The sequence below is a fragment of the Anolis carolinensis genome, unplaced genomic scaffold (assembly GCF_035594765.1).
Source record: "Anolis carolinensis isolate JA03-04 unplaced genomic scaffold, rAnoCar3.1.pri scaffold_15, whole genome shotgun sequence".
NCBI classification, from domain to species: domain Eukaryota; kingdom Metazoa; phylum Chordata; class Lepidosauria; order Squamata; family Dactyloidae; genus Anolis; species Anolis carolinensis.
Window position 1 is genome coordinate 984557 of NW_026943826.1, and position 13757 is coordinate 998313.

The 13757-nt window shown below is 39.0% G+C and overlaps 1 protein-coding gene across 1 annotated transcript in view; it reads left to right on the forward strand.

Moving 5' to 3' along the window:
• Nucleotides 1–13757, forward strand: part of spen (spen family transcriptional repressor) — a 78953-nt gene that overhangs the window by 51503 nt on the left and 13693 nt on the right. Inside the window, exons 5-10 of the mRNA XM_062965776.1 lie at nucleotides 56–256; nucleotides 2271–2422; nucleotides 4103–4228; nucleotides 7289–7402; nucleotides 10340–10453; nucleotides 12737–12841. Of these exons, the coding sequence (XP_062821846.1) occupies nucleotides 56–256; nucleotides 2271–2422; nucleotides 4103–4228; nucleotides 7289–7402; nucleotides 10340–10453; nucleotides 12737–12841 (812 nt within the window). The remainder of the gene's footprint in view (nucleotides 1–55; nucleotides 257–2270; nucleotides 2423–4102; nucleotides 4229–7288; nucleotides 7403–10339; nucleotides 10454–12736; nucleotides 12842–13757) is intronic.

The window sequence follows — 13757 nt, forward strand, 5'->3', positions numbered from 1 at the left end:
GGGACCCCCGCCCGCTGCTGACCCCCCGTCTCCTGCTCCTCTCCCCCCGGCACAGACACCAGCCTCAAGGACGGCCTCTTCCACGAGTTCAAGAAGTACGGGAAGGTGACCTCGGTGCAGATCCACGGGGCCTTGGAGGAGCGCTACGGCCTGGTCTTCTTCCGGCAGCAGGAGGACCAGGAGAAGGCCCTGGGCGCCTCCAAGGGAAAGCTCTTCTTCGGGATGCAGATCGAGGTCACCGCCTGGACCGGGCCCGGTGAGACCCCGGGACACCCCGGCGCCTCTCTCCCGGGCGGACCGACACCTCCCCAAGGCAGGCCTTCCTGCGCCCAAGGGACACACCACACACACCTCCATCTGCTCACATAGCACAGTCGAGAATCATTGTTGTAACAGAAGTAGTGATTATATAATATAATAACAATATGTGATACATGTTTGTTAGGTTCTCTTCTTCCACCAGAAGAAAGCACCAAGACACACGCTGGTAGATTCCAACTGGTTTTATTGTACAGAATACCAGAATCTTCTCTGTAGCCCATTTATATAGGGGCTCTCACATACCAGAGGGTCATTGAGGTTTTATGGATTGTAAGGTTCTCTTCTTCCAGTTGTGCTTTGGGTAAGTCTTCCACAGAAGAAAGCACCAAGACACACTGGTAGATTCCAACTGGTTTTATTGTACAGAATACCAGAATCTTCTCTGTAGCCCATTTATATAGGGGCTCTCACATACCAGAGGGTCATTGAGGTTTTATGGATTGTAAGGTTCTCTTCTTCCAGTTGTGCTTTGGGTAAGTCTTCCACAGAAGAAAGCACCAAGGCACACACTGGTAGATTCCAACTGGTTTTATTGTACAGAATACCAGAATCTTCTCTGTAGCCCATTTATATAGGGGCTCTCACATACCAGAGGGTAATTGAGGTTTTATGGATTGTAAGGTTCTCTTCTTCCAGTTGTGCTTTGGGTAAGTCTTCCACAGAAGAAAGCACCAAGGCACACACTGGTAGATTCCAACTGGTTTTATTGTACAGAATACCAGAATCTTCTCTGTAGCCCATTTATATAGGGGCTCTCACATACCAGAGGGTAATTGAGGTTTTATGGATTGTAAGGTTCTCTTCTTCCAGTTGTGCTTTGGGTCAGTCTTCCACAGAAGAAAGCACCAAGACACACACTGGTAGATTCCAACTGGTTTTATTGTACAGAATACCAGAATCTTCTCTGTACCCCATTTATATAGGGGCTCTCACATACACGAGGGTAATTGAGGTTTTATGTCTGGCCTGTTTTATGGCTGCCATCTGTTCTTTGTTAGCGCTTGCTCTGTGTCCAGAGATGTCAGAGATCGGAGATCATGACAGGGACCCATCACACGTCAATCAGCTCAAATGGCACAGTTCAAGATTCATTGTCGTAGTTGTAACAGAAGTAGTGATTATAATATAATAACAATATGTGATACATGTTTGTTAGGTTCTCTTCCAGTTGTGCTGTGGGTAAGTCTTCCACCAGAAGAAGCACCAAGACACACGCTGGTAGATTCCAACAGGTTTTATAGTACAGAATACCAGAACCCATTTATATAGGGGCTCTCACATACCAGAGGGTAATTCAGGTTTTATGGCTGGCATCTGTTCTTTGTCAGCGCTTGCTCTGTGTCTGGAGATGTCAAAGATCAGAGATCATGACATCATTATTGTACAGAATACCAGAATCTTCTCTGTTTTCCATTTATATAGGGGCTCTCACATACCAGAGGGTAATTCAGGTTTTATGGCTGGCCCGTTTTATGGCTGGCATCTGTTCTTTGTCAGCACTTGCTCTGTGTCCGGAGATGTCAAAGATCAGAGATCATGACAGGGACCCATCACACGTCAATCTGCTCAAATAGCGCAGTTCGAGATTCATTGTCGTAGTCGTAACAGAAATAGTGATTATAATATAATAACAATATGCAATACATGATTTGTTCCTGTGTTATAAATGTCATGTCCTAATTGGTTCTATCAGAAAAACATGAGAGTAATAACATAAAATATTAATAATGTTGTTATATAATATACAATGGAGCCCCGGTGGCGAAGTGTGTTAAAGCGCTGAGCTGCTGAACTTGCAGACCGAAAGGTCCCAGGTTCAAATCCCGGGAGCGGAGTGAGCGCCCGCTGTTAGCTCCAGCTTCTACCAACCTAGTTGATAGGGGGCAGGTGGGTGGCAGTTTTGAAGCAGGCCTCGTATAGGAAGATTGACGCTTCTCTCCCGCCTCCAGAAACGGAAAGCGAGAACGAGTTCCGGCCGTTGGATGAGAGGATCGACGAGTTCCACCCCAAAGCGACCAGGACGCTCTTCATCGGCAATTTGGAGAAAACCACCACTTACCACGACCTTCGCAACATCTTCCAGCGTTTTGGAGGGATCGTGGTACGTGGGGGGGGGGGGGGGGAAGCGGGATGTCGAGAGCAACAATAATCAACAAATATGATTTATTTATTTTTATTTCCATCCTTTCTCGCCCGAAGGGACTCAGGGCGGCTTACGAAACTGGCAGAATTTGATGGCTATGCACAACAATACAAAAGAATAAAGCATAAGCAATTAAATACAGATTTAAAATAATACAAAATACTTGAGCCATTCATCCACAAAACATTGTACATAAGCCTTAGTCCAGACCGAGTCAAAGCCAATCAGGGCCGTAGCCAGAAAAAATTTTCGGGAGGGGTTTTGAAAATTTCGGGGGGGGGGGGTTGAACCCCTAGCACACACCTCTCCCCGCTTCAAACCTGTCAATATCTGCTTGAAATAGTGCCTGGAGGGACTCTTAATGTTTTGCATCTCATAGACTTAGCATGGGGATTTGGTTAACCAGTTAAAATTCATGAGTAAACCAGGTTTATTTAAAATCTGAAAAATTGGGGGGGGGGGGGTTGAACCCCTAAAACCACCCCCTCGCTACAGGCCTGAAACCAATGAAACTTGGGCCATTTAGTCCAACCCCCTTCTGCCTTTGTGCACCAAAAGCACAAGCAAAGCACCCCCGACAGATGGCCACCCAGCCTCAATGTTGTTAATAATAATAATAATAATAATAATAATAATAATAATAATAATAATAATAATAATACATCACACAGCCCTAAACACTTGGGAAGTGTTCGACTTCTGGTTTTGTGATACGAAATCCAGCATATAGATCTTGTTTGCTGTATTATACTGTGTTTTTGTGTCAATAATAATAATAACAACAATAATAAAGAGGGTTGGAAGAGACCCCTTGGGCCATTTAGTCCAACCCCCTTCTGCCTTTGTGCACCCAAAGCACAAGCAAAGCACCCCCGACAGATGGCCACCCAGCCTCAATGCAGTTAATAATAATAATAATTAATAATAATAATAACACATCACACAGTCCTAGACACTTGGGAAGTGTTCGACTTGTGATTTTGTGATATGAAATCCTGCATATATATCTCGTTTGCTGTGTTATGCTGTGTACTTCTGTCAATAATAATAATAATAATAATAAAGAGGGTTGGAAGAGACCGCTTGGGCCATTTAGTCCAACTCCCTTCTGCCTTTGTGCACCAAAAGCACTAGCAAAGCACCCCTTAATAATTAATAATTAATTAAATAATAATTAAAGTACCATTATAAACAAGCAAAGAGGAGTGGGGAGCCGCCACCACGAGGGCCGGATAAATAGCTTCAATGGGCCGCATGTGGCCCCCGGGCCTTAGTTTGGGGACCCCTGATCAACACCAACAGACTTGCAGACGACAGACGAACACAGGACTGCTCTGTTCTCCAACAGAACTTGACTCGAACTCTAGGCAGACAGAACTCAACTGAACTGAACTGACGCCATCGTTATGCACAAACACTTGTGTCTGGATACTCCCTAGTTCAAGCCACACATCAAGGTCATCATAGCTTCTTGGTAATTAGTTCTTTCCACTTTTTCCTCCACTCCAAACTCCAAGATCAGGTCCAGTCTGGGATCTGGGCCAGTCTAGGATCTGGGCTCGTAACCAAATACTTGTGTCTGGATACTCCCTAGTTCCTGCTTTGTCCCCTCTCACGTCCCTCTCTTTGGCCCCGCAGGACATCGACATCAAGAAGGTGAACGGGGTCCCGCAGTACGCCTTCCTCCAGTACTGCGACATCGCCAGCGTCTGCAAGGCCATCAAGAAGATGGACGGGGAGTACCTGGGCAACAACCGGCTCAAGGTGGGGCCCTCACTCGCCTTCCACGCCCGTGTAAGGCGTCTCGATTGATTCATTGATTGATTGATGCTTTGAACTGCATGGTTTGGGTTTGTCTCTTTTGTAGACAGAGAAAGTGGGGTAATAATAATAATAATAATTTATTGGTTGTACTTTAAGCCATTCTGAGTCTCTTTTTTTTAGAGAGGAAAATTTGGGTATAAATAATAATAATAATAATAATAATAATAATAATAATAATAATTTATTGGTTGTACTTTAAGCCATTCTGAGTCTCTTTTTTAGAGAGGAAAATCTGGGTATAAATAATAATAATAATAATAATAATAATAATAATAATAATAATAATAATAATTTATTGGTTGTACTTTAAGCCATTCTGAGTCTCTTTTTTAGAGAGGAAAATCTGGGTATGAATAATAATAATAATAATAATAATAATAATAATAATAATAATAATAATAATAATAATAATAATTTATTGGTTGTACTTTAAGCCATTCTGAGTCTCTTTTTTAGAGAGGAAAATCTGGGTATGAATAATAATAATAATAATAATAATAATAATAATAATAATAATAATAATTTATTGGTTGTACTTTAAGCCATTCTGAGTCTCTTTTTTAGAGAGGAAAATCTGGGTATGAATAATAATAATAATAATAATAATAATAATAATAATAATAATAATAATAATAATAATTTATTGGTTGTACTTTAAGCCATTCTGAGTCTCTTTTTTAGAGAGGAAAATCTGGGTATAAATAATAATAATAATAATAATTTATTGGTTGTACTTTAAGCCATTCTGAGTCTCTTTTTTAGAGAGGAAAATCTGGGTATTATTATTATTATTAATAATAATAATAATAATTTATTGTTTGTACTGTAAGCCTTTTTTAGAGAGAAAATAGGGATGCAAATAATAATCGTTCTTATATTTTTTTTTGTTTTGCTGTAGGGAGATTTCAGGTTTTTTTAGAGAGAAAAAGCAGGATGATGATGATGATGATGATGATAATAATAATAATTAATCACACAGTCCTAAACACTTGGGAAGTGTTCGACTTGTGATTTTGTAATACTAAATCCAGCATATATATCTCGTTTGCTGTGCCATACAATAATAATAATAATAATAATAATAATAATAATAAATCACACAGTCCTAGACATTCGGGAAGTGTTCGACTTGTGATTTTGTGATATGAAATCCAGCATATATATCTCATTTGCTGTGTCATACTATGTCTTTGTGTGAATAAAATAATTATTATTATTATTATAATTATTATTATTATTATTTATTGGTTGTACTTTAAGCCATTCTGAGTCTCTTTTTTAGAGAGGAAAATAATAATAATAATAATTTTTTGGTTGTACTGTAAGACTTTTTTGAAGAGAAAATTATTATATTTTTTTTCGTTTTGCTGTATGAAGATTTCAGGGTTTTTTTTTTTTAGAGAAAGAGCAGGATGATGATAATAATAAAAATAATAATAATAATAATGTGGGCGAAACGTCAGGAGAGAATACTTCTGGAACATGTCCACACAGCCCGAAAGACATACAACAACCCTGTGATCCCGGCCATGAAAGCCTTCAACAACACAATAAATGTATTATTAATAATAATAAAAATATAGTAAAATAAATGTAATAATACCAATAATAATAGAGAAAAATAATAAATGTACCATATATTTTCGAGTATAAACTGACCCAAATATAAGCCAACCAGGACCCTCACCGAGTATAAGCCGAGGGGGGCTTTTTTAGTCCTTAAAAAAGGGCTGAAAAACTAGGCTTATACTCGAGTATATACAGTAGTAATAATGCAGTATAATAATAATAACAATACTTGGGAAGTGTTCGACTTGTGATTTTGTGATACGAAATCCAACATATGTATCTTCTTTGCTGTGTCATATTAATAATAATAATAATAATAATAATAATAATAATAATAATAATAAATCACACAGTCCTAGACACTTGGGAAGTGTTTGACTTGTGATTTTGTTACACGAAATCCAGCATATCTATCTTGTTTGCTGTGCCATAATAATAATAATAATAATAATAATAATAATAATAATTCACACAGTCCTAGACACTTGGGAAGTGTTCGACTTGTGATTTTGTGATACGAAATCCAACATATGTATCTTGTTTGCTGTGTCATATTAAAAATAATAATAATAATAATAATAATAATAATACATCACACAGTCCTAGACACTTGGGAAGTGTTCAACTTGTGATTTTGTGACACGAAATCCAGCATATCTATCTTGTTTGCTGTGTCATAATAATAATTATAATTATAATAATAATAAATCACACAGTCCTAGACACTTGGGAAGTGTTCGACTTGTGATTTTGTGATACGAAATCCAGCATGTCTATCTTGTTTGCTGCGTCATAAAATATAATAATAATAATAATAATAATAATAATAATAATAATAATAATAATAATAATAATAAATCACACAGTCCTAGACACTTGGGAAGTGTTCGACTTGTGATTTTGTGATACGAAATCCAGCATATCTATCTTGTTTGCTGTGTCATAAAAATAATAATAATAATAATAATAATAATAATAATAATAATAATAAAAAATCACACAGTCCTAGACACTTGGGAAGTGTTCGACTTGTGATTTTGTGATACGAAATCCAGCATATCTATCTAGTTTGCTGTGTCATAAAATATAATAATAATAATAATAATAATAATAATAATAATAATAATAATAATAAAAAAACACTTGGGAAGTGTTCGACTTGTGTTTTTGTGATATGAAATCCAGCATATACATCTTGTTTGCTGTGTCATACAATAATAATAATAATAATAATAATAATAATAATAATAATAATAAACACTTGGGAAGTGTTCGACTTGTGTTTTTGTGATATGAAATCCAGCATATACATCTTGTTTGCTGTGTCATACTGTGTCTTTATGTCAATAATAATAATAATAGAATAAGATGCAAGGTAACAGCCAGGCACCCGCACTGACCGTCCTCTTCCCTCCTGCTTTGTGTGTCCAGCTGGGCTTTGGGAAGAGCATGCCCACCAACTGCGTCTGGCTGGACGGCCTCTCGACCAACATCACGGACCAGTACCTGACACGCCACTTCTGCCGCTACGGCCCCGTGGTCAAGGTAAGGGCTCCCGCCTCCTCCGGCCCCTTTGCGCTGCTCCCGCCGCCACTGCCACCGCTGCTCCGCTCTGTCCTGTCTCTGTCTCTGTCTCTCCCTTCGGCAGGACCGGGGCCCAGCCTTCCCTGACCATCCCTCCCAACCCCGTCTCCTGCAAGGCTTAGGAAGAGCCGTCACAACAAAGCCTTCCTGGAAGGGGACTGGGGCCAAAGGAAAGCAATCCGGGAAGTCCCTCTTTCCCAATTAATACATCTCCAGAACAGAACAAAGGGTCCCATTCTCCTAATCTATATATATAAAAGAGTGATGGCATCACGGCAATTCACAAAACAACAAAACTACAGGCCCCCCAACCTCGAAATTTGACAACACAACCCATCATCCACGCCTCTAGGTTGATACAACAAAAAGAAAAGAAAAATAAAGTCCCAATTAGAGAGAGAGAGGAATAATTGCTTTTATCCAATTGCTGCCAGTTAGAAGGCTAAGCTCCTCCAACTTGGGTCTCCTAGCAACCCAATAAAAATAATAAAAAACACTAAAAAAAATAATAAAAAACACTAAAAAAATTAATACAATAAAATACCATAATTACAAAAATAACTAAAAATTATACAAGAAAATAATAAAATATAATAAATAAAAAGATACCTTAGAATAAAATTAATTAAAAATACAAATAAAAATTACACAACAATTTTTAACCAATACCACCACCACTTTGCCACAGCAACGCGTGGCCGGGCACAGCTAGTCTATATATATAAAAGAGTAATGGCATCAGGGCAGCGGACAAAACAACAAAACTACAGGCCCCCCAACCTCGAAATTTGACAACACAACCCATCATCCACGCCTCTAGGTTGATACAACAAAAAGAAAAGAAAAATAAAGTCCTAATTAGAGAGAGAGGAATAGTTGCTTTTATCCAATTGCTGCCAGTTAGAAGGCTAAGCTCCTCCAACTTGGTCTCCTAGCAACCCAATAAAAAATAATAAAAAACACTAAAAAATTAATACAATAAAATACTATAATAACAGAAAATAACAAAAAATACAAGAAATAAATAAAATATAATAAATAAAAATATAACTCACAATAAAATTAATAAAAATGCAAATAACGTCAAATAAAAATTACACAACAATTTTTAACCAATACCACCACCACTTTGCCACAGCAACGCGTGGCCGGGCACAGCTAGTATATATATAAAAGAGTGATGGCATCAGGGCAGCGGACAAAACAACAAAACTACAGGCCCCCCAACCTCAAAATTTGACAAAACAACCCATCATCCATGCCTCTAGGTTGATACAACAAAAAGAAAAGAAAAATAAAGTCCTACTTAGAGGGAGAGCAATAATTGTTTTTATCCAATTGCTGCCAGTTTAGAAGGCTAAGCTCCGCCCACTTGGTCTCCTAGCAACCCACTCAGCCCAGTGTTAATAAAAGAATAAAAAATAAATACAAATAAAACACTAAAAATAATTAAAAACACCAAAAAATTAATACAATAAAATACTATAACAAAATAACTAAAAATAATACAACAAAATAATAAAATATAATAAATAAAAAAGATAACTGACAATAAAATTAATTTAAAAAAATACAAATAACGTCAAATAAAATAAAAATTCCACAACAACTTTTAACCAATACCACCACCACTTTGCCACAGCAACGTGTGGCCGGGCACAGCTAGTAGTAGTAGTAATAATAATAATAATAATAATAATAATAGATTTTGTGATATGAAATCCAGCATATCTATCTTGTTTGCTGTGTCATAATAAAATAATAATAATAGGATTTATTTATTAGCGAGTCTTCCACCAGAAAAAGCACCAAGACACACGCTGGTAGATTTTATTGTTTTATTGTACAGAATACCAGAATCTTCTCTTTGGCCCATTTATATAGGGGCTCTCACACCTGCCCTTCTCACCCCAAAGGGGACATAGGGCTGCTTACAAGTTATATATACATATAATATATTATACAGTAGAGTCTCGCTTATTGAACGTAAACGGGCCGGCGGAATGCTGGATAAGCGAATATGTTGGATAATAAGGAGGCATTAAGGAAAAGCCTATTAAACATTAAATTAGATTATGATTTTACAAATTAAGTACCAAAACATCAGGTTATACATCCAATTTGACAGAAAAAGTAGTTAAATACACAGTAATGCTATGTAGTAATTACTGTACTTACGAATTTAGCACCAAAATATCACAATATATTGAAAACATTGACTACAAAAATGCGTTGGATAATCCAGAAAGTTGGATAAGCAAGTGTTGGATAAGTGAGACTCTGTATAATAGTATGTTATTATAATATTATATTAATATTATTATCAATATTATATGTATATACAATATATTATTAGTATAGCATAATATTAGTAATATTATAATATAAATATAATAATAATAACAATTTTTTGTGTGTGTCAGGAGCAACCTGAGTTGCTTTTGGGGTGAGAGAATTGGCCGTCTGCAAGGACGTTGCCCAGGGGATGCCCAGATGTTTTGATGTTTTACCATCCTTGTGGGAGGCTTCTCTCACGTCCCAATAATAACAATAAATTTCATTTATTACCCGCCTCTCCTGCTTGAGGCCATTTCTAAGGGTTTGGACTGTTTAATTTTTAATACCCTCAATATCTAATTCTCTCGTAATGTTTGTATTTTTTTTTCAAGGTTTTCAAATGGTCTTGCACTCAAGGTTTTTGCTGTGAGTCCCTCTTTAGAGTCCCTTTTTTAGAGAGGAAAAGTAGGGTGTAAATAATAGTTGTGATGATGGTAATAATATTAATATTAATGATGACGACGGCGGCAATAATGCGACCCTTGCGCTCCTTCCTTCCCTCCTGGCCGAGGAGGGCTTTCTTCTCATTTTGTTCTGTTCTGTTCTGTTCTGTTCTTGCAGGTGGTGTTTGACCGCTTAAAAGGCATGGCTCTCGTTCTCTACAATGAGATTGAATATGCGCAGGCCGCTGTTAAAGAGACCAAGGGCAGGAAGATCGGTGGGAATAAGATTAAGGTCGGCCACATTGACTTCTTCTTCCGAGGGCAATTAGAGGGTTGGGGAGATCAATCTAGGCCAGTTCCGGGGGGTGGGATTCAAGGAACACTATTATATTATTATTATTATTATTATTATTATTATCATCATCATCATCACGCCGCCCCCCAACCACCCGTCCCCTCTGCCACTAGGGAAGGTTCTTTGCCCGGCTTCCTTCTCGTCTCTCCTTCTGTTGCTTTGCTCTCCTTTTCCCAAGCGCTTTAGTTCCCTCCTTCACTCACTCCCTGTTCCGGTAAATCAGCAGCAGTTTGGCAGATCGGAAACTTCTCGAGTGACAACAGTAGAACACACGAGCCTCAGCAATTGACAGGAGTAGAGTCAAGCATTTTCTAGAGTGCATTTTCTAGAGAGGAAAGTAAGGGCCTAGCTATGTAATAGCAATGTAATTTATTATTATTATTATTATTATTATTATTATTATTATTATTATTATTATTATATGTCTCTCTCTGGAGGCATCTTGCCTCTCTCCATGCTCACAGGGAGCAGCAGTTTAGCAGACCAGAAGCTCACTGAGTGTTAGCAGCAGAGCCAATGAGCTTCAGCAATTACAGGAGCAGACTCAAGCTTTACAAGTATTGGAAGAATGATATTCCTGGATAGGAATGTTAGGGTCAACCGTCCGGAGACATCTTGCCTCTCTCCATGCTCACAGGGAGCAGCATCTTGCCTCTCTCCATGCTCACAGGGGGAGAACAAAGCAGCAGCAGTTTAGCAGACCAGAAGCTCACTGAGTGTCAGCAGCAGAGCCAATGAGCTTCAGCAATTACAGCAGCAGACTCAAGCTTTACAAGTATTGGAAGAATGATATTCCTAGATAGGAATGTTAGGGTCAACCGTCCGGAGACATCTTGCCTCTCTCCATGCTCACAGGGAGCAGCAGTTTAGCAGACCAGAAGCTCACTGAGTGTTAGCAGCAGAGCCAATGAGCTTCAGCAATTACAGGAGCAGACTCAAGCTTTACAAGTATTGGAAGAATGATATTCCTGGATAGGAATGTTAGGGTCAACCGTCCGGAGGCATCTTGCCTCTCTCCATGCTCACAGGGGGAGAACAAAGCAGCAGCAGTTTAGCAGACCAGAAGCTCACCGAGTGTCAGCAGCAGAGCCAATGAGCTTCAGCAATTACAGGAGCAGACTCAAGCTTTACAAGTATTGGAAGAATGATATTCCTGGATAGGAATGTTAGGGTCAACCGTCCGGAGACATCTTGCCTCTCTCCATGCTCACAGGGAGCAGCATCTTGCCTCTCTCCATGCTCACAGGGGGAGAACAAAGCAGCAGCAGTTTAGCAGACCAGAAGCTCACCGAGTGTCAGCAGCAGAGCCAATGAGCTTCAGCAATTACAGGAGCAGACTCAAGCTTTGCAAGTATTGGAAGAATGATATTCCTGGATAGGAATGTTAGGGTCAACCGTCCGGAGGCATCTTGCCTCTCTCCATGCTCACAGGGGGAGAACAAAGCAGCAGCAGAAGCTCACTGAGTGTTAGCAGCAGAGCCAATGAGCTTCAGCAATTACAGGAGCAAACTTTTGGAAGAACTGCGTTTTTTAGATAGGGACGTCAGGGCCTAGCTATCTAAGGATCTGTTGTCGAAGGCTTTCATGGCCGGGATCACAGGGTTGTTGTATGTATTCCGGGCTGTCTGGCCATGTTCCAGAAGTATTCTCTCCTGACGTTTCGCCCACATCTATGGCAGGCATCCTCAGAGGTTGTGAGGCATGGAGAAACTAGGCAAGGAAGGTTAATATATATCTGTGGAGAGTCCAGGGTGTGACAAGAGTCCTCTGTCAATGTGTTGTCGAAGGCTTTCATGGCCAGGATCACAGGGTTGTTGTATGTCTTTCGGGCTGTGTGGCCATGTTCCAGAAGTATTCTCTGGAATACAGCGTGAATGTTGCAGTTAATCACCTTAATTAGCATTGGAAAGGTTCGTCTCTTGCCTGGGGGGCATCCTTTGTTCAGAGTCATTAGCCGTCCTTGGGGCTCCTCTGCCCTCAGAGTGTTGCTTCTCATCTACTGTTCTGATTTTTGATTTTTTTTTAATACCAGATTTTGTTCATTTTCATGGTTTCCTCCTTTCTGTTGAAGTTGGAATTTCAATGGCTTCTCTGTGTAGTTGTTGGAGTGGTATAAAGCCATAGCAGAGCAGTTGATGAACCAACCTGGGCAGAGTATATTATCTGAGAAGACAGACATGCTGGACCACCCCACCGACTCTTCCTTCCTCTCTTCCTCAGGTGGACTTTGCCAACCGCGAGAGCCAGCTGGCCTTCTATCACTCCATGGAGAAGACCGGGCAGGACATCCGGGACTTCTACGAAATGCTGGCCGAAAGGAGGCAAGTGCTTTGCAGTTTTTAAAATGTTCCCCTTTCACATTCACTCGCATCTCTCCTTTCTATAATCATTAAGAAGTCATAAAATCGTGGCCTTTGGTGTCAGCCGGTGGTGGAAAACAGCCACGGTCTGACTGTGTTCTTGCAACTTTCTCCAGTCAAGTCATAGCGGTGGTTTTAGCTATGAACCAAAAAGGAAAACGGGTTCCCTGGAACAACAAAGACAAGCATTCGCTATTACAGTAATACAGAAATCATTAAACCTAAATGTAGTTCAATACATCAATATGAAAACAGATACAAAAGGCGTTGCTAAACAATCAAACAAAGGATGGTTACGTTTTTTTTAAAATTTGTTTTTATTAATTTATCAATCCAAATGTACAAGCTCACATTTTCCTCGTTCTACAATATCTCAAACACATCACGTTGCATACAATCCGACAACAACAACAAAAAATCAAGAACATCCCCAAGCATATTTCCCATCAGTCTTTTAACTTTTCCATTACAACTTCACTATACAGTAGAGTCTCACTTATCAAACACTCGCTTATCCAACATTCTGGATTATCCAACGCATTTTTGTAGTCAATGTTTTCAATATATCATGATATTTTGGTGCTAAATTCATAAATACAGTACAGTAGAGTCTCGCTCATCCAACGTAAACAGGCCGGCAGAAGCTTGGAAAAGTGAATCTCTTGGATAATAAGGAGGGATTAAGGAAAAGCCTATTAAACATCAAATTAGGTTATGATTTTACAAATGAAGCACCAAAACATCATGTTATACAACAAATTTGACAGAAAAAGTAGTTCAATACGCAGTAATGTTATGTTGTAATTACTGTATTTACAAATTACAAATTGGCAACAATTCAGTGCCTACACATAATTAAAACAGCAATGAAAATCCAATAA